This window comes from Dysidea avara, chromosome 10 (assembly GCF_963678975.1).
Source record: "Dysidea avara chromosome 10, odDysAvar1.4, whole genome shotgun sequence".
Lineage (NCBI taxonomy): Eukaryota > Metazoa > Porifera > Demospongiae > Dictyoceratida > Dysideidae > Dysidea > Dysidea avara.
Genome location: NC_089281.1, coordinates 7,750,624 through 7,775,659, shown reverse-complemented (window position 1 = coordinate 7,775,659; position 25,036 = coordinate 7,750,624). Strand labels below are relative to the sequence as shown.

The 25,036-nt window shown below is 39.2% G+C and overlaps 1 protein-coding gene across 2 annotated transcripts; it reads left to right on the top strand.

The window, feature by feature from the left end:
- The first annotated feature begins 1,468 nt into the window (after positions 1–1,468).
- LOC136237226 (transient receptor potential cation channel subfamily A member 1-like) lies at positions 1,469–25,036 on the top strand. Of its 2 annotated transcripts, XM_066027552.1 has the most exons (20): positions 1,469–1,573; positions 1,619–1,713; positions 3,785–3,853; positions 3,912–4,095; positions 4,617–5,082; positions 5,286–5,502; positions 5,612–5,731; positions 5,782–5,888; positions 5,957–6,082; positions 6,137–6,254; positions 6,303–6,439; positions 6,713–6,822; positions 8,265–8,548; positions 17,710–17,881; positions 17,935–17,955; positions 18,992–19,407; positions 19,700–19,888; positions 21,116–21,184; positions 21,237–21,410; positions 24,741–25,036. In XM_066027552.1, exons 2-20 carry the CDS (start codon positions 1,630–1,632, stop codon positions 24,888–24,890), a joined length of 3,213 nt encoding a protein of 1,070 aa, XP_065883624.1. In that variant the 5' UTR covers positions 1,469–1,573; positions 1,619–1,629; the 3' UTR covers positions 24,891–25,036. The 2 variants fall into 2 exon arrangements, with proteins under 2 accessions (XP_065883624.1, XP_065883623.1); XM_066027551.1 differs by having other exon boundaries at positions 1,491–1,713.

Sequence of the window (25,036 nt, the reverse complement as noted above, 5' to 3'; positions counted from 1 at the left end):
CTTCTAGCTGATCTTTCTACAGGGTGATTTGTTGGTAGCTGAATTCTCTACAGGGCGATTTATTTGCAGCTGAACTCTCTACATGGTAGTTTCTTTGTAGCTGAACTCTCTACAATGTAATTCTTCTAGCTGAACTCTCTACAGGGTGACTTGTTTCTAGCTGATCTCTCTACAGGGTGACTTCTTTCTAGCTGAACTCTTTACAGGTGATTTGTTTGCAGCTGAATTCTTACATGGTGGTTTCTTTGTAGCTGAATTCTCTACGAGGTGACTTCTTCTAGCTGATCTCTCTACAGGATGACTTGTTTCTAACTGAACTCTCTACAGGGTGATCTGTTCATAGCACAACTTTCTACTGGGAGATTTGTTTGCAGCTGAACTCTCTACACGATGGTTTCTTTGTAACTGAACTCTCTACAAGGTAACTTCTTCTAGCTGATCTCTCTACAGGGCAATTTGTTTGTAGGTGAATTCTCTATAGGGTGATTTGTTTGCAGCTGAACTCTCTACATGATGGTTACTTTGTAGCTGAACTCTCTATTAGGTATCTTCTTCTAGCTGATCTGACTACAGGGTGACTTGTTTGTAGCTGAACTCCCTACAGAATAACTTGTAATGCAATATAATTCTATAATGGAGTAAATTATAAACGTAGCTGAATGCTCTATTAGTATTAGGGTGACTGTTCTATTAGAGTATCTCGATCTCGCATATGCTACACGTAGTTGGCTTTGAAATCATAACTCAGTGGTTTGTGATCCGATTTTTCTGTACTACTGCAAGTACTTTCTATGATAATTATTCCAGCTTCACACCGATTTTCAGCTCACTGCTCTAAGCGGTTTGCCTGGTAGGCGTGAAAATTAATAGTTTTTAATTCATAAAAATCGATCGTGTAATTTTGACACAGGTTGGGTTTTGTGTCATATCTCGATGGCCTTTAACTAGATTCCTTTCAAACCACAAAAAGGCACTCCCACGATAGTTACTCCATCTACATAGCAATTTTCAGCTCATTCCTTCAAGCGGTTTACCCTGTGGGCGTGACAGACCTTCGACCTAATTTTACGCAAATAATCGGTCATAACTCCGTGAATGTTCATCGGATTCCTACCAAACTTGGTACTGAGATTCGCCTTAATGAGTCCTTTAAGTGTGCCAAATGTCAGCCCGATTGGAACACGCATTCGTGTTTTATGGCGGATTTTGCAAAGTGTGCGAAAAGAAGAAAAAAAAATCTAACTTTGGCCGCTCGTATCTCGGAAATGGCTGGAGCGACTTTCTTCAAATTTGGAATGTGGACTCCCCTACCTAGCCGGCACTACTGTAGCAACTTTGGTTTCAATCGGATAAGGAATCACGGAGCTACAAAGGTGTGAAAATCGCGTTTACTTTCTTCCGGTAAATATACTCACGATGTGGCGCGCCGGCTTCTTGGGCCGCACGACACACTACCGTGTGTCTTGATCTATGTTTTGATCATCCACATGGTTAAAATATTTCACGTGATACACAAGGTGGTGAACTCGTGTTGGACCCGCGGTCCGGTTGGTACTACGTATATAATAAACCAGTTAGTACTGTATGGCACAACCATCTGATAAAAAGGTTTCTACAGAGCGGTACGATATGCAGCGCTTGGACAGCTCTCCTGGGCTCCGTAGGCCTGGCAGGAGCCTCACAGGTGTGGCGTCTACCCCAACGTCAAATTTGGTGAGTAAACTTCGGGTAAAGATTGCTAGTGAATGGTTTATGTACTGTAGGTTGTTTTTCTTGTGTGATTCTCCCATTTGTGCATTGTACTTACAAACACAATTTTTAGTGGTCAATAATTGGTAGAACACTTGAAAAGGACCATTAATTTCTATCACAAAGTCAAAGGGTGGTCAATAGTCCTGTAGAACCATCTGCGACCGGGATAACGTTATTGTCGATCAAAAAATGTACCTTGATCACTTGATTTTGCCTTAAGAGCAACCTTGATTGCTTCGTAAATTTCCATTTTGTTTGCAAGCTAGCTTAATCACCACTTTCTAGGACATCTTGATCACTTGGTTTGATATTGATCCCAGTCGCAAGTGGTTCTACATAGTGACTACCCCTTGGAAGTGTAGTGCCAGTTGTTATTGTTTTCATAGTTATATTGCAACCTCATACAATAAAGTTTGTGTCAAGTGATTGTCTGTGTATTTTTTTTTGACCAATACCCCATAAAAGAGAAAAATTAGTTGTGTAGCTAAGGCCACTCCAAATGCATTCTCTCTTTCCCGTCCTGGATAGAGTTGACAGTAACCAGATGCGGGTGGTGGATGGGAGACAGAGGATTTATTTGGAGTGGCCTAAATGTATTCAGCATGCTGCTACAGTTGATTTTTTTGAAACTTGTTATTAGCAGAAGTTTTTTGTTTTGCTCCAGATAGAAGATTACATTCTTGTACACTGCAAAATGTTCTCAGAATGTCAAAGTATCTCTAATATAGCCTATGTAAGCTATAGTCATATTTGGAACAAGTTTTAGGCTTAGTCAGGTGGAGTACTATGTAAGCTTTCTAATTAGGAAACCAGTGTTGTGTGGTATGGAGAGGTGATGCTTCACACAGGTAACACAACCATACATTACCTTGGTGATAACACTCTGTGGATGAAGTGTACATTTGAGTTTAGGTTCTGTAACTTCATGGCTGGAAAATTTAATCGTGGGGGGAGAGGGGATAGAGTATCTATGGTAACATGTTGATGTAACCAATGATACACACAATACACATATTGTCTATTAGTGTGTGTGTACCAATGTGGACCCAAACCACGTATATTCCCCATACAAACAACTGCCGCATCCGCACCTCCAGTTGGTTGATGGTAACTCAGAACAACTTTCTTTAACACAGCAAATGTTGAGTAGTCTGAGGTTGAAATGCCTTTCTTTTTGTAAACCATCACTGTCAGCCTTTTGTGAACATCAGCCACAGATTCTGGGGACGATTACTCTTCAAACTTCTAAGTCTCAAGCTGTACTGTTAAGGTAACTTGGCATGACAAATCAAACTAGCATAATTACACATAGCTGCCTTCGTCACAAGAGTGTTGTTTGGGTTTTGGGCTTCACCCAGGTCTTCTTTTGCGTAATGCATCATGTCTTATTCAAATTGTTGTTTAATTTCCTGATAAAGGCAATACTTTATTAAACCAAAATTCCGCTGAATTTTTGAAAATGAGAAATTCTATTTTAAAATCAATGTTACGTGTCAACTCCATAATAATAGTACTGTTTCAATTGAACACGTGCAGAAGTACATTGTTTCTTGGTGCTTCCTTGGAGTTTTCCTTGTTGCTATTATCTCTATAGCATCAACAGTGGGTTTGTATCAGAGTATAAATTTATCTAGTATTAAATGAGGGTATGGATATAGTCAACAAGGCCTGGTTGGTAGAGTATCTTTGATGTTTCCAAGGTGGGAGAGCAAAGTGTGGAGTCACTGTTGTTAATACCAGTGTATTGGTTCATGACAATGTAAGCTACTTTCCACTGTATAGATGTACAGAATGGTACAGTGAAACCTCATTTAGTGACCACCTCACAAGTAGGACCACTGTTTCACTGGTATGTAAGCCCCAAAGGTGTACTGTATCACCTTAGTAGCATCATCATCTAGGTCATATTTTGGTCCCAATTAATAAGGTTTTTGTGTAGTACAAGTTTAGTTTAGTTCCAGTGTGTGGGCTGGCATTAACTTTATTGTATGACTGACTTTAACACTTTGATTATTGCACGTTTCCTACTTAGACACCAAGCCTTCCTGCCTCTGGTGCTTCAGGAGCTCCTAAAACTGAGAAATCTGAAAAGTTTGACCAGGTAAATACAGTCAGTTTTTACATTTTGGTTGCTGAAATGTACCAATATTGTGTGTTAGTATGGGGCTAATGAAACAGAGTTCACTGAGAAAGTGGTGGAGTTTAGAGATGGTGATTGGCCTGAGGACTGGAAGGAAGAACCAGAAGAAGAGTACGATGAGAACGGAATGAACTTTCTCCATTATTGTATTGTGAAGGGATATGGTGAAGCTATCAATGAATTGCTGGACAATATGGGATTTGGTAAATGGATGATAGCATAGTGATACATGTATGCACTAGTAGTAGCAGCAAGGTATTGTTAGAGCACATCAGTGCTGGACATGTGTGCCTTACTGCACTCAATACCATTTACTGTAACTATCTTATCATACTGACGGAATTACTGTAAATAGTGGACTTATGAGCTGACAGTTATCTGGTTACACAGGCTGTAGCTTACCAACATTTCCTTGTGGCCAGTCACACACACTGTACATGCTATAGAGATGGCCATTGACCTTCAACTCTGGCCCCTTTTAATTTAACTATTTTAATGATAAAGTTTTTGACCACTTAAAGAAGTATGGACATTTTCAATCAATCAATGTTGACATAACAGTGAATTTGAATTTTCACAGTTCAAGTTTTAAAACCATTTTTGGTAGTACTCACCAGGGGACAAAGTAAATGTGCACTTTACTCTTCACCATTGCTGTATTGATACAAGGACATAGTTGTTATCTCATTCTTTGCCATTATTGATCATTTTATCATATTAACAGATGCCAACACTCCTACTCAGTCGGATGGTGCTAGTCCTTTGATGCTGGCTCTTAGGAAATGTAGAGAGTGTTTACAAGGCAATGCCAGATTGAGACCATTTCTAGCGGTTGCCATAAAACTGTTGGACTCTGATGCTGAAGTGAACGAAGCTGTGATGAAAGATGCTGTCAACTTCCCTAAAGTTCTTGTTGACATTTTGAGGAAAAATCTGAACTACTACAAGCCAGCTGGTGGTGGTACCTCTCAGCTCACCAGGGCTATCAGATCTGGTTTTGATAGTTCCTTTAACAGAATGGGCTTTGTGGAGTTGGTGCTTAGGCAGAATGCTGACACCATTATTATTAAACTGATCACAGAGGATCCCAACTTTTTGAAGAAGTACACTAATTCTGTTGGTGAAACTCCCTTGCATAGTGCTGTCAAGGTTGGGAAAGTAGAGATAACACAACTTTTAATGCAAGCTGGGTCAGTGTGTGTTTTGTGTGTGCATTGTATGAAGTACACTGCATTATTGTAAATCAGTAGGTCCCAAACATAGCTAAGATTTTCATTATGACCTCATTAATAAAACCGCCTCATTATCAAGGCCACACTTTGGTTGCTGCTTTGCCTTGTGCATGAAAATGCAATAACTTTGATATGTAACAACTACACGTAACTTCCAACAGGATTGGGGAACAGAGTGCAAGTGATAGGAACCATCGTACTCCCATTGTGACAGCACTAGTGAACCACGAGCAGTTGAAGGATTTAGCACCTCAAGTCATCATGACCATTCTCAGTCACCTACCAGCATCAGAAGCAGTAACCACCTTACAGCATACGTACCGTGGCATGCCTGTCATTGAATATGACATCAAATCAGGAATTGGAGTGATTGTTAAGGTAACACGCAAATAAAAGTGCCCCATGAATTTTCGCCTGTAAAACTGTCATATGTATCTGTGCTCTATGGCACAACCTTGAATTATGGACAATTGTTTTAAAATTACAGGGAATTTTGCTACTTGAAGACACATTGTGTAAAGAACTGTTACTTGAGAGGTACAAGTTCAGTAACCATTGTGAAGGAAACATTTTACATATTGCTGCAAGACATGGCTTTCCTTTGACGGTACTGTTCACCTGTAATAATTTCACTGTATTTTATATTTAATTGTGTAGGTATTTCGTGTAAGCAATAAATTATTTTTAGAATATTTTGACGAGATTGATAGCAATAAGTCAAAGAAGCTGCCATGTGATTACGCTGTAGAATTTGGACATACAAAGTAAGCAATGATGTTGAGATAAGATAAAGCATTGAAATATAAATATGTCAACTTTATGTGGTGTGTAGCTTCTTAGAGGAGGTGTGGGAGATCGGACGAGAGGAGTGGTCAGGGGAAATTCGTACTGCTTGTGAGTGTGGTAATCTTGATGCACTGCTACTCCTAAGAAGTAAATCACGAGATCCACCAACTGAGTTAGTTTCAGCTACACTATACCTGTGTGGCTTAGTTATATGTTTGTCACACAGGGAGAATAATCGAAATCTGCTGTACCTTGCTTGTAAGAAAGGTCAAGCATCCATCGTTGAGTTCTTTCTTGAGACTGTCAAAGTGTCCCCCACTCGACTAGACACTGAAAAGGATAAAGTAAGATTGTGTAGTGTCTTATGGAAGGTGATGATTATATGGTTTTAGCCGTCAATGTTGATGGTGGCTTCTGATGCTGATGCAGCTGATTGTGTTACGCTGCTTCTTGATCACAATGCCAGTGTTTATGACAGGGATGACAAGGATTATAGTGCTCTGTGTAGAGCAATTCTGCTGGGAAAGAAGTAAAGAACCGTTTGGTGTAATAAGTGTGTCACTGTGTGTAGCGTGCGCGCTAATGCGGTTCCAGGTTCAATGCTCACTGTTGCCCAGTTGCTGTTGTTAAAAAGCTGTATTAAATGAGTACTAGCCTGAGGATTTGTCACCCGAGTAGTGTATAGATACCCCAGTCAGCTAGGTAGCTATGGTTCTTAGCCAAAGACTTTCCATTCTGTGTATTCTTGTGCTTGTGTGTGTATGTGTTCCATCCACGATGGTTTTGTATTTATTATCTACAGGAAAGCAGTCATGGCTATACTCACTCATCCTGTACATGGTGAACATGCACTGAATTACTGCACAGGGACCAATGAAACTCCGATGAGACTGTTAGTAATCAATATGACAGGTTAATATGGATTATTAATTATATAGTTATTGATGGTTATACACTGGAGATGATATATACAAGTAGCTGCTGCCTTTGCGCAATAGTCTAATAAACTACAAAGACAATACATTTTTTGCAGACTACGGTGAAATTTGTGTATTATGGGCACTGAAGGCATCCTGGTCATGAGCAGCTGTCCAGACTTTTTTGAGTGTCCACACTATCTGTACAGCTGTCTTCGGCTCTGGTCTTGTGCCCAACCGAACCTGTTGTAATAGCACAAGTACCATTTGGTAATAATGCACTAGTTTTTTAAGCCTGGAGGCTGGAGTAGTGGCTGTCCAATCAGAATTAAGAAGTAGCACAGTTGCGTGAATGTATTGGAAGTTGACAAAAAGGTACACGTTTTTTAAGAAGTTGTCAGCTGGGTTGTTGAAGATGTTTGTTATTGCTTTATAAAATTGCGACCAGATCTTTCATCAGAAATGAAACTCTATCCTGTACTACACTAGATATAAGAAAGATTGTTTCTTGTACATTGCCACTATAGTACTAGGCATTTTCAAATCCTTTTGAACAATTATGCAACTGTTCTGATTGGCCAGCCAATATTTTGGCTGGATCACACTACTGGTACCCAACAAATTCAAGTATTGTCACCAGACGGTGTTTTGCACAATTACCGCATGTTTATACTGCAGATCGCTCTGGATGAGATCGCTTCAGTGTGATCCAGATCGATTTGTGAGCCCCGTTTATACTATGAAGACGAGCCCACTCCAATCTGTAAAAAAACGTAAACCCACAATCATAATTTGCATCGAAGTAAAGGTTGTTGATAGAGTTAAAAAGGATTTGTGCTCTCTGAATCACCAGGTTAGTAGGCATGATAAAGTCTAAAGTGTTGGCTTCGATGTTGGCGACTACTCTCAACTCCATGTAGTTAGTTAACTATTGATTCGCATGCGTACATGTTTGCTTTGAGCCCTTGTGTTGTTCTTTAAGCTGTGTTTCCTTATCGTCACCTAAATACTTCTCTGTTGCTTCATTTCATCATTACAGTCGCCATTTTAGCTGTAACTGTCCGTACTTTATTCCGTTTATTAGAGTTAAATCGAACTGCAAGGTCACAACTGTTTACACGCAGATGTGAGTTGAATTGAATCGAACTGGACCACCTCAGGTAGGTAGCCCCATTCAAATTTGCATGGCTCGATTCGGCATGTGTTTATACTGAAGTGCTAATCGGCCCGGATCGAATTACCCCACAATAGCCCGAATTCTATGTCTAGTGTAAACACGCTGTTAGTGGATTATGACACAACTGTGACTCCTTACTGGAATTGCAGTGCATATAGTTTCAGCAAAATGGATGTTGTTCATTTGAAAACTGATGTGTGCTTAGCAGTTTTTATTATTCTGGCATTATCAGTATTTTAAGTGTGCTTAACCCATTTTAGATGTTGCCAAGTGGGTGTTGAACAAGCAGATTAAGCAGACAGGACATGATGAAATAGAATACGATTACGATTTAATCGATGACTTTGAGCGTACAGAGTGTGAGTTCATTGGACCCCTTGGCTATCTCTACCGTAAATTTGGAGGTCACAAACCTGAACAAACAACTGATGGCCCATCTGAATTGTCTTCTAACTATTTGAGGTTGGGAAGAGATTCACCTGTACCTGGCAAGCGACAGAAACCAAATAAGTTTGAGCCAGAAAATCATATGCTCCATCTAATGGTGAGTTGCTAGTTTGTAAATAACTCTTGACTAGTTGTAGAGCTAATTGTGTGACTGAATTTACAAAGGGTTCTACATACACCTATTTGTAAAGGTTTATGATGTAAGTTTTGTCATGGTGTGTTCCTACCCCCTCACCAGCAAGGCAGCAATCTGGAAAATGCTACAAAGAGATTGGTTTAAGGTTATAGTTTTAAGCTTCATGCTCGTGGACAGTGTTGGGCAAGTTACTTTGTAAAAGTAACTAGTTACATATTACATATTACTTGCAACTGAACTATTTAGTTACAGTTACATACATATTACCCAAAAAATAAAGTAACTATAATAATATTACATATTATCATGAACCACGATAGTGGGTTCAGAATAGGGATCGCAGTGGAATTTTTGAAAATCCTGATAGAGCAGTCACCTAAAACCAGCCTTAGAAAGCAGACTCGAGCATAAAACAACCCTCAGAAGGCTTATTATCAAACACTGAACTCAGAAAAATTGTGATATAGCAGTAAAAATGGTCTAGACGAAATTTGGAAACATTCAAAAATTGTGAATTTTACGCAAATTGTTCATATTATTATTCATAATATTATTATTCTTTTTTTTTTTTTTCACTCGTGTACAGCCCAAGGTTTCCATTTTTTCACGATAAAAACTACACAGCCTTACTCACTGAGTCCTTCCGCGTGTCCGTGACCCATTAATTAACCCGTACTCCACAGATCGCTACCACCTGGATAAATTTCTCTAAGTTCTTCTTCGCCATTGCCTGCTGTTCCGTATACAGAAGAAGCCGTAGAAGAACAAAATTATGGGATCTTGTGTGCTCAGGATGCGTATTATTCGACTATAGTCTTTATAACGTTAATAGATGGCAGATTGAAGTTGTGCAGCACTCTTTTACCTTACAAGATGGCCATAATAGGGTCTCTAGTGAGTTGCCCATCTTCGCTACGAGAAGCCGTTCAAGCGCACATGCAAGGCATCCAGTTTATTCTTCCTAGCCATCACAGTGAGTACTTTGTTTGTCCATTATAGGTGGAAGATAAATGGTAACGCTAATATCATGGCTGCTTTTCACACGCAAAAAAGGTTGGGTGGGGTGTTTATTACAACCCTACCATTTAAACATATTTTGTGATCTAACCACATATCATCAACAACCCTCCCATATGGTATCCATATCATCAGGAGCTTATGAGCCGCCGAAGGCGGCGAAGGAGCATAAAACTCGGTGCCATCACAATCCAAATTATGTCACATCATTTGAAATAAATTGGATACGACACACGCGAATATTATGTAATTGGCATGCGTCATTCCACGTGCAGTAATGAATGCCCCAGCTGCCGTAGTTGAGGTGGAAGTGAAGACCAGTTCGCCACCGTCCAAAAAGAGGAAGACCCAGCTGAAGAAAAGAAAGGCTAAGCAAACACAACCAACAAAGAAGAGAGGCACACAGCCAAAGAAGCGTTGGCAAAGGCAAGGATCAACTAGCTCGAGTAGAAGATCTGCACGGAACAAACGTGTACAAAGCGAGGCGGAACAAAGTACAGCAGAGTTGAAGGAAGCTGAAGATGACAGCGTTAGTGGTGGTGATGGGAAATGCACCCGTAAAAGACGACAGATTACAATGCGAAAGTTAGATGAAACGATTGTGGAATTAGAATCTGTAACTGGCTGCAACATTTTATCAGAAGTAGTCAGTAAAGTCGACGCCGATGGCGTACACTTCAGTGCTTTCCCAGCAAGAGGTTGTATTTGGAAACACATACGCGATTCACCTGCCTTGTCAAGCATGATAGACCATTTCAAGAGAAGTTTTATCAGCTTGTACAAAACCAATTTTAAAGGAAAGGATAAATATGCACATTTTCTAGTTGCATGGCACGAGAAGCTTTCACAAAGTGTCGTAGCAGGTTGTAAAACAGTTGATGATATCTGGTTACAATTGGTCAATGACTGTGAAACTAAAGGAGAAGCTACTGATAAATCAGCGATTTTGACATCTGTTGCTAAAGCTGTGTATGTAATGAACGAGAAGGCCATCAGGCCAGTTGAAGATGTGGTCAGTTATCCACAAGCTAAAGAACGCTCATCTGATTATGATGCATCTGTAATTCGGGTCTGTGGGTTTGCTCTGCACTCAGTGATCTGCTTACGAAAAAAAGCTCTACTGAAAAATCAACGTCATAAGCATAAACAGGCCACACTACAACAGTATAAAAATGAGCTCAAACTATTGGGAAAACTCAAGGCAATTAATAAGTCATTTTTACCACCATTGGTTAAATATCAAGATCGTGGAAACATGACAATAATGCATCCATCAATGCTTCTGTTTGGCCGTCAAGTATTTACAGTCATTAGATACTTTTTAAACTTTGACAAGTACATTAAACATGGTTCAGAATTGTTTGCGGAAACACGCAAACATGTTTTACTAAATACTGAAATTCCATCTGTGTTTAAGTCCTGTGTCAGAAGCTTGTATGAGCCAGGTAGTGAAGAAATCGAAGATTCAGTAGCTAACAGAGTATAAAAGGCATTGTTATCAAAGATACTGAACACTATAAACAATGACTTTTTAGCAAATGTTACACAATTGGATAAAATTGAAACAAACAAAGGTGCAGGAGCAAATCTATTATTACGTGATAAACTAAAAGCAGCAGCTGCAGACACTCACTCTAGAGTACCTAAGATGTAGAAAAATGTATGTATATTAAAACTGTACACTGTGAACAATACATAAATATATACCTATTTGTTTGCCTTAGAAAGTTCATGTTGTCGTACGTAGAGAACCATATCTCTATATTTATTGCTACCAGCAACAGGTCCGCTGTTACGAATACTTCCTTGTGTTAACAGACACGAAAGTGCTTGTGGGTAGCGTGTTGAAGTCAAGTTACTGTGGCTAATAAACTTGAGCTGACTGAACAGAGTTTCAATGGCACTTCCATTAAGTCGTAAGGGTGGAACATAAAACCCAGAATGCCGGGTAGTGAAATCAGTAGCAAATTCTTTAAAACCATACCACATTATCCGCAACAGGTCCCATGTTTGCCAGGCTAAAAATTGCTTGCTTTGACTATCAACAGCATCATAACCTACAAAACACACCATGATTGGTACGCAATTCAATGTACTAAGTATAGACATGACGTGTTACATTTTAATGCTAGGCCAGATTCTAGTACATGTAGTAGGGAATAGCATACCATCCTGGAGCAAGCCATCCAGCCACGACATGAAAAACTTGTAACCCTTTTCCATATTTTGAAGTATCACACTTTCTCCTGACCAAATTCTAGTGTGGCTCAAAATTCCTCTCTCAAACAGTTGGTTACAAGCTTCCAAGTATTGCACAGTCAAGGCAACATTTGGAGCATACTTTGGAGGAGGTACAGAATTCATGTGCTCCTTCAACTCAGATATGACATGTTCTTGCTATACAATATACATAGACAGTGGTATACACTAGTTATGAGGGAAACAATTTCTCAGGAGCTTATCATCCACCAAAAGTGGTTCACTCATAAGCTCCCAATGTTATATACAAATTTGTAGATCATAAAATTCTCACACGTTCGTGGATTAAAGTGGGCTAACATTGTGAAAAACATCATAATCAGTCCTACTAAACTTAAAACACTTTAGGAGAATTTATGGTCTATAATAAAAATCCCTCTCCATAGTACTATTCAACACAAACAGTACCTGCATAATCTTGGCTGGTTTAACATTTAGCCTGGTCCAACTGTCTCGGTAGATGAAATTTTCTTGGAGATCCTTTACTCTTCTCAAACGATTGGTACGAGAACGTTCTATCTCACGAGCGAAGAGGTCCTCTATAACCATCCAACCAAAGTTGCATCCATTTATTTCAAAATTCTTGGTCCCAGCTGGCCTTGAAAAGTATAATGCTGTGATCATATTCTTCAGCTACAAAATGTGCATACTATAAAGACACATTGTGAGGGTTTTATGATTTTGTGTAGCAATTAAGAGCTTATGAGCCACATGGCTCATAAGCTTCTGGTGTAGACAAGGGACAACAAAACATCTACCGGTGCTATGCACAATAAAGTGGTAAGTTAACATGATTAATACATTGAGCAAGTACAAGCTTCCTAAAAACAAAACCGTTTTTGATTGCCTGTTTGTATGATACCATGCGGCAGTTTGAACAGTTTAATTTCAAAGTTGCTGCTATTGTTTGTGATGGTGCTAGTGCAAACCACTGCTGGTATAGTGTGGACCGATTATGTCATAATCAGAGCTGAGATCTCGCCAAAGTGACTGGAGCACATATGATGTCTTAGATGTGTTCTCTGTGTGCTGGTCAAGGACTTCATAAACGTCATGAAGAGTGGACATTTCAGATGAATTCATAGTGTGACCAATAAATTCATCATTTCTACTGCTCCACTGCAGGCCTAGTCCAACCTTAACTTCATCAAAAATTAGGACTCCCTCACAAATTGCTTGAATTTTACATTTTACTTCTTGTTGGACTTCAACCATTCGGTCATAATCTTCACGACACTTCTTCAATCTTTGTTGAATACTCCCAGGTTTTTCATGATTACTGTGAATAAAATCCTTAAGAGTTCTGGTACTGGGAAGTTGTAAAAGTCGGAATTCTTTTAAGGCTTCATATGCTGATGTACTGCGAGAGTAAACAGCTAATGCTGTAAAGTATATAAACATATAAGTATGTATTATTTGGGAATGGCTAAGGAAAAACCTGTCATTGTTGCAAGGGTGTATTATCTATAAAAAAATTGTAGTCCACCCCATTACCCTTCTATAAAACAAAGAGAAATGAATGGCCCAAACAACAGGTTTTTACTCAGCTGGTCATACAACCATGAGCTTATGAGCCATCAAAGATGCCTTCAGTGGTTCATGAGCTCCTGATACAACATGACTAACCCATTCTAAAAGTTATTGTGTTCCAACGGTTACCCCTCTTCCCTGTCACTATAATTTGAAGTACAGAAATATAAGTAAAAATATATTTCTGAAGTTAAATACCAAATTTACCATTAGTCTTCTGATCTTTAAAGTACTTCACTCTTTCTTCAACATCTGTTTTCCAGATTTTGCGTAATAACTGCCCTTTCCCTTTTTCATCTGCTTCAGCCAACACTTTATCCAATTCTTCCTTGCCAACATCTGTGATACACGGGAGACTAACTTCAGCAGCTCTGCATTTTGATCATCGTTAAGATTAATATCATATTTCCGATAGTGCTTCAAACTCTTCATCATTGCTTTCCGGTTTAGTCTAGTTAAATGAGCACGAACTTTCTTTGAAGCTGGAGAGAGATACTTCAGCGACTTTCGTGATGATGGTTGCTGAAATTTACTCTTTGCAAGTGGTTCTATTTGCTTTGCATGCTTTAGCAGTACTCCTATGTCATGCCATAATAGCTTGCATGGTGGGCAGCTATCATACATAGGATCATCCTTAGATCTTTTATGATGACTGGGTTTGTGCCATAGCTGACAATCAATGCTGTCGTGACGTACAAAAGGTAATGACCATTGTCGATACTTCTTAGGCTTGAAACCAATTTCACTAGGTAAATTAGGAATACCAGGACAGATGACATAACCTGATCCAATCTTCAGTGTTTGCAAATATCGCTCAACAGCTTCTTTGGTATAAGATTCATGATCTATGCTCTTGAAAAATACCTGAAGTCAAGGCATTTCGGTTGATTGCTGAGGTAATAATTAGCCGTAGATTACAAATAGGTCCTGCAATAGGGTCAATGGCTGGGTCTTTCTTTGTTACTACCACATATTGTAGCAAGTCACTGGACGTGCAAACTACAGAAAGATCTGGATAGTGTGTGCAGATATTCATAACGATATCTACTCCAGTGTTTGCTACAAGGGTAAGGAAACAACAAAAGCTGTTATACTTAAAGTGTTGCTAGACAGCTGGCACATCAACTAAGCTACGTACATTGAGCCTGTTCTCCAATACAACGCCAGTACATGTGCAGTTATAGAGACTTTACAATTATACTCACAGACTATGTTTATATCCTGTCTTTCTTCATTGTTTTCTATTGCTTCTGAATCAACGTCACCCCCATCTATTTTTGTACACAATGCACGAGATATCAATTTGCCTTACATGAATATCCTAACCTTCACGAACTAACTGTTCAGGTGAGGTTGCATTTAACAGCTGGCCATGAGTTAAGTTGTTATTGGAAACTATCCGCTCTGACCAGGTAGCGTTTAATGATGGATGGTGTTCTTCCTCTGGATTTCCTGTAGACTTTCTCACTTCTTCTAGCATATCACAGGGCGTGCTAACTACAGAAAGATCTGGATAGTGAGTGCAGATGTCCATAGCGATATCTACTCCAGTGTTTGCTACAAGGGTAAAGAAATACAAAAGCTGTTATACTTAAAGTGTTGCTAGACAGCTGGCACATCAACTAAGCTACGTGGATTGAGCCAGTTCTTCAATACAACGCCAGTACATGTGCAGTTATAGAGACTTTACAATTATACTTACAGATTATGTTTATATCATGTCTTTCTTCATTGTTTTCTATTGTTTCAACGACAACTCCTTCTAATTTTGTACACAATGCAGGAGATATCAATATGTCTTACTTGACTATCCTAGCCTTTGCAAACTAACTGTTCAGGTGAGGTTGCAGTTAATGGCTGGCCATGAGTAAAGTCACTACCAGAAACCATCTTCGGCTCAGAAGAGGTGTTGTTTAAGGATGGGCGGTGTTCTACCAAGTGTGTGGGCTTTCTCACCGCCTTGCCGATTTTGAAAACGGTTACACTGTTCTGAATTGCTCTTCGCACAGGAGAATTCCTTATCATTCGAAATGCTAAAGGGCGCCTAACCAGTGTTGGAGAGGAGTACGCTTCACCGTCGCCATGGGCCGTCACTGCCAGTCGCCTCCTTGTACTTCTTCTGTGACGCCTTGGTGTTCCCTCATTGTCGAAGCGTACACGCTTTGGCGACGGTTCAGTCATGTACTCAGGCCTCCTCGACAATGAACAAGGCCCGCTATGGCTGAGCTCGGGATACTACCGCCCCTTGATATTTCGTCACGCACAATTCCGTATATGACTTCCAATAACGAGATTCTAGTTTCCTTTATAAGGAAACTAATCGGCAAACAATTTGGATTGTGATGGCACCCGGCAGGCAGTGTAAGTTTCATGCTCCTTCGGCGGCTCATAAGCTCCTGATATCATAAACAACTTACAGATTGTGAAGCCTGACAGTCTTATATGGGAGGATTGTGTGCTACTGTGCTTATGTCACTGTAACTAGCTACTGTGTACTTATTCTAGCACATTCTCCGATCAGCTAGTGACATTGACAGTTGCAAACATTTAGCTATGACCACATGCTAACCAGACTTTGCTGACTATACCTATGGTGTTCCACTTTGTGACACACTGTTGCTAGCAGGCTACACTTAGGCTTTCCAGGGCTAGAGCCAGTCTTAAGTCCTGGCAATTGGAACTCAATGTGCCAGTTTAAAGTACTCCTGCATACATGGGTAATGACTGCCAAATTCCTGGTAATCATGTAAGACTGGCTACACCACTGGCCACTGGTAGTGACATTGTGATTTGTACATGCAGACACCGGCATAGGAAGACTTTTCGGCCAAGCCTAGCCATCTCCTATTTAGCTTGATTAATACCAACTCACAAGGTTGCTGCTGTATTCAGCCCTGTTCATACATGCATTTGTACAAAGGTGTTGTAAAGTGTCATCACTACAATAATAGCACTACAGCTACAATGTATAGCTATCTCTTTACTACCTATTCTGCTAGACAACTCTACACCTATAATGCACGTGGTTGATGTATGCATCATTATATCATGTGAAAATTTGTTTTCTCTTTTGAAAAAAATTGGACTTTACAGGAATTATAACACTAACAGTTACCATTCTTATAACTTGTATCATAGAGTTTCATTCTTGTCCTTCTGTTAGAATAAACACCTAAGACATCTTGTTCTTCTTCAAGTCTCCTGTGCTGTCATCAACACTGTCTCCTGTATGATAGGTGCACAATCAGTAATTCTTCTGACAGGTAGGTAGCTCATATAGCAGTGTGTTTTCAGCAATGGCACCAAGTGTGACGATGATGGCTCAAACACTGAGTATAGACTAGGAATTAATGTATCCTGCCTTATATTTTGTGTGTGTACAAATCAGGATGAAAATACAGTCTTTATCATAGATTACAAAATTAATATTGCATTAACATATCTAATGAGTTGGCCTTTTAAACTAAGGAATCTCTGTTGGCTTACTACACTAATATGTCAATTAACTTATAATCCGTAAATGGATTTGGAATAAAGTACACAAACTAGACACATTAAAAATTTCACTGGGATGGTAATGTAAACCACAAATCCCTATTTTGACTCTCTATAAATGCTCTATTTGAGTTATTATAAAGATGTGAAAATAGGGATTTGTGGTTTACATTACCACCCCAGCGATCCCTTCTTGTTTCGTGGCTTTTTTCAGCGATCCCTATTTCTTATTTTAAATTTTTAAATATGTCTAGTATTACTTTGTGTCCACAGCTTTAAGCTGTCACGTGTGAAACTACCACCTTATCACGTGCCATGATGGCATTGTTGGGCAATGTGCAAATCTTGGTTATAAGTAAGAAGCTGGTGAATAAGCTTCATTCAGTAGGCTTCATTACTTCGTTGTGGCTAGGCGTTACTCAGTGGATTACTAACGAGATTAGTAACTTCGTTACTTGTAGTAATAATATTACGTAATATTAGATTTGTTACACTAACTATATTACTTAGGTAACATGTTACATTTGTAAGTAAAGTAACTTGAGTTATATTACTTGTTTTTATAGCATATTTCGTTATATTGCTTAATTACCACAAAAGTAATAATATTATGTAATGCATTACATAAGTAGCGCATTACTCCCAACACTGCTCGTGGAATGACAAAGTTTATTTTTTGAAAAATTGGTATTGATTTGCTGCTAAATATGATAATTGAATTGTTCACCGCTGTTTTAAAACAAAAACATGGAGTACTGGATGTTCACATTTGGTTCTTACTGTTGTGTGTGTGTGTGTGTTTGTGTATGTGTGCTTTGTAGGTAAAAAGCAAGTCCCTGGATATTCTAAACCACAAGTTGGTGGAGAACCTGATCAACCATTACTGGCGTTACGTCATTTGGCAGTGGATTGCGCTCCGGTCAGTCTACCTGTTCATCACTGTTATGTTAACTGTGTTCACCCTGGTGCTGCCACATCCCAAGGATGATATCTGTGAGTGTCTGTACATGTGTTGTCATGTGTGTGTATGTCTTGTCTTTTTGTAGGTATTAGTACTAACCATTCAGGTAAGTGGCTATGTGTTTGGACATGTGTGTGAATACTGTGGAACCAGAATTTGGACACCTTGAAACCGTGTTGGAAGAGTCTTCAAAATGTGTTCTGATTTTGTGGGTCTAAATTGTGTGTATATATGTATATGTTAAAGCATTGCCACGAGTGCTATATGAAAAATAAAGTATAAGGTGCGTGGCTGAGATGCTAATAAAGCACGAGGCGAAGCCAAGTGCTTTATTAGCATCGGGGCCAAGTGCCGAGTACTTTATTTTTCATATAGCACGAGCAAGACAATGCTTTAAATGATTTATGGAACTTTCCAGTTGTGTAGCTTCACCATACACTAGGACTCATAATTAACATGCGTTGCTCGAACTATTAGCTACCTGAATGCACACAAACCAGTTTAACAAAGTAACTCACGCATAGTTCACCATAATTTTGACATAGTAGACGTTCTTCACGTATTTTGGCAGGTTTTAGTCAAAACCCACAATTGATTCTATTGTGACACTGGTGAATTATTTGCAGGATATCTCCAGGACTTGTCCATTTACATTAACAAATGTAACAGCAATGTTACCTTCTCCCACCCATCATCGAAGCATTTAGGTGTGTCTATAAAAGCGATCTGGTGGTAAAACTTGTATTGGCTGGGGTGATTGATCACTCAGGCTGTCAGCCTTCACTGGCTTGGGTGATTAGTCGTACTTGCGTGAGTGCCACAGGCTATTAGCCTGCACTAAGGCACGTGGGTAACTGTGCTTTATTGCCCACAAAGAATGCTTTTTGCCGTAAAGTGTACTTTATGAAATTCAAAGTACACTTTTTCTTTTGATCTCCCCCACGTAAAGTTCTATAATTCAGTGCAAATGGGAAGTGCTTTATTTATCAAGGTGGCCATTTTTCAGTGTCCTTTTGAAGGGAAGGGTAACACTGTGTGTGAGCGTGCAATCCCCCATGCATGTGTGTGTATATGTGTGTGTCCTTGTCCATACATTCCCAATGACTTCACAATTGCTGTGCACATATTATGTCCCTGTACAGGTATCAGTGATGGGCGACGTGCCTTCTTGATATTCTCAAGCATAACACTCATCCTATCTTCCCTACTGTCCCTAGCAATCAGTGCCTATACACTGTACATTGCTAAACTAGGTATCTTCCATCAACAACGATTTAGGGTCCTCTTTGAGATTATTCTGGCAATTCTCATTTTGTTATTTGTCATTGGGTATGGAAATGATGAATGGTGTTCACAAGACTGGCAGTGGAATGTTGGTGCCTTCTGTACTTGTTTGTCCTGGTTAACTCTACTAGTGACTCTTAAAGGATTCAGACATACTGCTCCTCCGATAAACATGTTGTTCGCCATCATCAAGAACTTCTTGTGGATCATCTATGTACCGATTTTGTTGATAGCTGCTTTTGTGCTGCCTTTTTATATGTTGTTTCACATACCTGTGAGTGGATATCAATTGGACGAGTGCTTTGTTATTTTCTGTTGTGCACATGTACAAGCAAGCACGTGCACACACACACACACACACACACACACACACACACACACACACACACACACACACACACACACACACACACACACACGCACACACACACCCACTAAGCATACAATGGGCATGGCAATATTAGATATGATATGTCTGGCATTGGTTATCTTGTGTACTCGTTTCTGTAGGGACAAAACTTTGGTCCATATGAAGATTTGGTTATCTTGTGTACTCGTTTCTGTAGGGACAAAACTTTGGTCCATATGAAGATTTTGGCAGTACGTTTGGCTCAGTAGCCATTTTGTTTACTGGTGATGGAGAATATGGGGACCAGTTTACCTCTGAAGAAAGTGTCGTTAATTTTCCCTTTGCCTCCTACTGTATTTACTACCTGTTTGTCATCATGGTGGGCATCCTGTTCAACAACTTACTGGTGAGTACTGCATAAAAGTTGTTGACCTTTACAGAGTCATATAGTTTACTTTCATTTGTTTGGTTAAACCATAAATATTATATATTCCTATTTGTAGATGTAGTAAAGGTTTTGTTAATCCTATATGGAGAAACCACTCTTCTAATGGAAGTGTTTTGTGATTAGTGTATGTTCTATTAGAGTATTTCATACCAAACTGGCTGTTTTATTAGCATAAATGAGCAAATTATATTACAGCTGTAGCATGAATGGGATTTTGTGCTTAGCAACAAATTTAAAATTGCATAGTGAAACTAAGCTGTCTGCTTGCATGACAGCATAAGTTGTGTGCATTTGAATATATTTAATATGAGAGTATCTAAACTTTGTGAAGAGTATTAAAGTAACATCTTTTTGTGAATCCAGTTAGTTACAAAGGCACATATGTAACACTTTCACACCTCAGATCAAAGGAGCCGCCCGGGATACATTTCGTATGTAGTCCAGAATGTAGCCGGGCTACAACTGGGCACTGATTATATAGACCTTGATGCCAAAATCGATTGTGGGGATCAATTAACACTCACATGATTAGGATACACGACTTGGATTTTGCTATGAAAACCACTCAGACGGTGAGCGTTTTGTTATCCTCAAGTTGAAAATGTTGGGCTAAGGTGAAAACTAGTGCTATTGCTTATTCATTCAATCGTTTCCCCACATTTTCGAATATGGACACACACCCATCATGAAGGTACCACTCTGCATGGAGTAACCACTCTACAAGCAAGCTTACCTGTCTAGGCCTTTAGTGAACTGCGTAGTTTTCCCGTAAATGATTCAATAGCACTGATTAAAACATTAAACTCATGTAATGGAAATTCTTCATAATGTCTCTAGGATATGTCTGTTTATCATAACTGAACGTAACCAGAACGTACTAGCTGCTGATCCATAATCGAATATTTTAGATATGCATATGTAATACATCCAGTGGCTGCACTCGTATTGGCTTGGGTGATTGATTGCCCTGTACAGGCTATCAGCCTAATAAGTGTTACATATTAGCTGTAAAATGGGGCATTCGGACTTTGTCTGATATGTATGCCCTCTGCCCTCGGGTCTGCGACCCTTGGGCAGTTGGGCATACATATCAGGCAAAGCCCTCATGCCCGTGTTACAACTATTACTTGTCTACCCTTATATTTACATAACTGCAGATTATATAAGCAACATTTCAAACTTTAGGTCTCCTTGGCAGTTGGTGAAGTAGATGAATTACAAGACAATGCTACACTTGAACATCACCGCTTGAATGTAAGTCACATGTGCTCTTAAACTAGTGCTAACCCATATTACTTATTTTCAGGTTGAGGGTATCATTGATGGCCTGGAAGCATTTTTCCCTTTTATTCCACGAAAAGAACCAGATAAATTTGAACTACAACAAGAAGAAAGTAACAATGACAAGTACTTTAAAGCTGAGGCTGAGTTTAAAAGAGCTGATGCAGACAGCAATGAATTTGCTGACTCGGTCCTAAAGGTATATTTACTACTTATCTAGCTGGACTACCTTTGACTGTGTAAATGCATGCTAAAATACACACACTAATAGTAGTACTACTGGTAGGTTATCCTCATACATTTAATGGTGGATCCAGCACATAGGAACATTTATGGCAAATTCCCACTTCATGCATGTCACTATACATTGTGGGGTGGAGGACATCCTTCCTACAGTGCACCCTCTCCAAGGAAATATCATATGCAGCACACGTTACTGTCAGACCTTCAGTGCTGGTCACTGTAAAGCATTATTATACAACCAAGTACTAAGAATAATACGAAATGCAGTTAATGTTTGAGAAAACTACGAGGCCTAGAGACATAAACTAACCCAGGATAGTTTCGCCTGTGAATGAAGGCACGACTGTATGATAATAATTATGCCTGTTTATGCTGATGACTTTAATGTATGTGTAATTTTATATAACGCACAGTACCAGCACACCCATGCTTTAATTTCCAAATTTGCAAAGGAGTAGATTGGCAAACATCCGCGAGTGATTGCAGGAGAGCCAGAGGCCACTTTACACGAAAACAAGTTTACAAGTATGTATTAATGTTTGTAACTGTATTATTTTGAGTCTAGCATATATGCTCCAGACATTGATTGTTCTCGGATACCAGTTGATGCGCTCGTGAAATAAAGCAAGGGGTAGTCAACACTAATAGTCCTGTAGAACCATCGGCGACCGGAATTAAAATCAAATCAAATCTTCATTCTTCGCCTGGCTTGCTAGCTGGAATTTTTTTCCACCTTTAGCTGGTCCGTTGCCAATGATCTGCAATCAACAAGACGATGCATTGCTGCATATACAACAATGTGTAACTATCTCCTGTATGTTGTGTATGCATAATATTATAGACTGGGATCACTATGCCAACTAGTGCCAATTCTAGACCGCTGATTTACTGGCACATCACCAGGGGCCTCTAGTTACAACAGAGTCTATTGGCTTGATTGGAATCATTTGCCAGTTGTGCCTTCACCACCTTGTTGTGTCACTTCATTGCTGACCATCTTAAGAGACATGTCACACCTACAATATACACAAATCAGTTAAGGTTACAGTAGATTTTAAAACGCGTGGGCGGAACAAATTACAGAACCTGTTCTAAACCAAGCAAGGGATAAATAATTTCACCAACTGTGTTGTGGAAGTAATACAACTATTTGTACTTGTTTGTTTATACTGCAGAAAAACAACTGTTCTTGGGTGTGTGGTCCACGATAGAGCCTATGTTTTTCAAAAACGTGCTGCCAAAAACCAGACTAACAGATTACTGAATCCCTATAATTTTGACACAAGTAACTGAGCAACTAAAATACCTAGGTCCTGTGGAAATGATATTTTAAGTTACTGTTTGTGAAGACGCTTTATTAAACTTTTAGTAGTTTCTTCAAGTGAAACAAGCTCTTTGAAGACTTGTATCTCTGTCACTGGAAAGAAATACGCCAAAAACGCTTCCACAGGACCTAATAAATTTAATGTACAGTAGTATCGCTATGCCCTAAAAGTATCAATAGGAATTCAAAAAATGATTATCCATGAATAAACCATAACCTACTATATAGCTAACTTATCTTCTTTTTTTTTTGTACAAGTTGCATTAATTATTTTTAGTATTTTGATTTCTGATGCCAGTTAAACTCCCTTGCCAGTGTATGTATGCATGCGTATCATTTCCATTGGCACACACACTGCTCTGAGTGCTGGCTATGGCACTGTTTATACATGCCCAATGGGTAAGTTGCAAAGTTGGTGCTTGGTTCAATGTTTTGTACATTTTTTCTGTGCTTTGTACTTCACCTAGCTTGCTAGCTGGAACTATTTTCTGCAGTTGTCAATGATCTGTGATCTATAAGATGCATTGTTGCATATACAATAATGTGAAACTATCTACTATATGTTGTGTAATGTGTATGCATAATATTATAGACTGTGATCACTGTGCCAATGCAACACTGCTGGCACATACCAGTGGCCTCTAGTTACAACAGAGTTTATTGTGATCGTTCATGACTGATGTCTCTTTGCAAGTTGCTGCAGGACAGCTTCATCCTTCACCTGGCTTGCTAATACAATGATTTTCCACCATTAGTGTTGCCTATAATACATTGCTGCATACACTACTGCTTTAATGCGTGTCTCCAGTATGTCATCTATGGCTCAGAATGTTGTGTATACACATAGTGTGTACACGACTGATGTACTGGCACTTAGCTATGAGTTGCCTTTAGTCTGTGTTGGGATCATATGCTGATCGTGTTGGCCTTCATTACCTTGTTGTGCATAGTGGCCTTACTTTTTGACTGAGTTAAACAAATCATTTAATACTACTATAGTTCGCTTGTTTTTTTTTGTGTAAGCTACATTTAGTATCGCGATTTTCGTCAGTTAAACTCTTTCTTTCTTGTGTATGCATGCATATCATTTTTGCTGGCACACCCACTGCTGTGAGTTAGAGGTGCACCAATATGGCATTTAGCCGATATTCCGATAACCGATATAAAATAATATTATCAATAAACAAAGCCGATCCGATATGGTAGCATGGACATTTTCTCTAACAATTTTATACTCCCTGGATGTAGTAAGTAAGTGACAGAGTGGGACTGTAATCAATAGCCAACACTACATAATCATGTGCTGCTAGGATATTGCTAGAGCATGAGTGCCCATAAATAGATGTTTATGTGTATCTGTATCTGTTGCTTTTTTATGCACGTTACCGATCCTATACTGATATGCAAAAACAAGGCCGATATAGCCGATAACCAATAGCCAATCCGATTATCGGTGCACCTCTACTGTGAGTGCTGGCTATGGCATTGTTTATACATGCCCTATGGGTAGGTTTTCACGTTGGTATATGTACTTGGTTGTATGTGACCCGTTCCTAGATAATATGCAATAGGGATACTCAGTCAATAAGTCTAGTAATACAGTCATTGAATTGAGTCAACATTACTACAGATCTATCCACCCCAATTAGACCAATAGTGACATTTGAGTGTATGACTCTTTTCTTCCTGGCCACCTATGTCATGGCCCCTGGATCTGCCCCCGTGTTCGGTTGAACACTATATACTTAAGGGAATTTGTGTTTAGGGAGTTAACAGTGAAAACTTTATCCTTGAAAATATTTTGGGATTGTTTGCAAATCGGCGAAAAATTTTAATGAGGTAACATTCGAAAATATTGCCTCTTGAAATATTTAGGCTATACAGTAAACATAGTTGAGGTGTACTGCGTAATCCATTTTAAGTGATTCAGGGGTTTTACATTTCTTGTTTGCTTATTTCTAGGACACATCTGAGGAAATACTGCAGAGTAAGATAGACCAGTTGGAGGCAGCACTCTCAGAGAAGACAGAGATGATGCAGAAATCTCAAGAGGAAATGAAAGAGAAGATGGAAGAGCTGCTTAATTTGATACAAAATACACCACGCCCTTAGATGAGAACACATCTTTTGCATTTTACTCTTTAGTGCATTTTATAGATGCTTTGCTGATAGGTAATTTTCGCGTTTTATTATTTTTGTATTTTCTGCACGTGATTTGGTTTGCTTATTGTTTCGATTCGATTATGGGTTTCAGTGGA

Excerpts from the sequence above, each read along its gene's own strand:
- LOC136237226 (XM_066027551.1), top strand. The coding sequence starts at position 1,585 with ATGGCACAACCATCTGATAAAAAGGTTTCTACAGAGCGGTACGATATG. Across the intron at positions 5,889-5,956 it reads GTAGAATTTGGACATACAAA|CTTCTTAGAGGAGGTGTGGG; the intron begins GTAAGCAATGAT and ends TGTGGTGTGTAG. Across the intron at positions 19,408-19,699 it reads ATATGTTGTTTCACATACCT|GGACAAAACTTTGGTCCATA; the intron begins GTGAGTGGATAT and ends TCGTTTCTGTAG.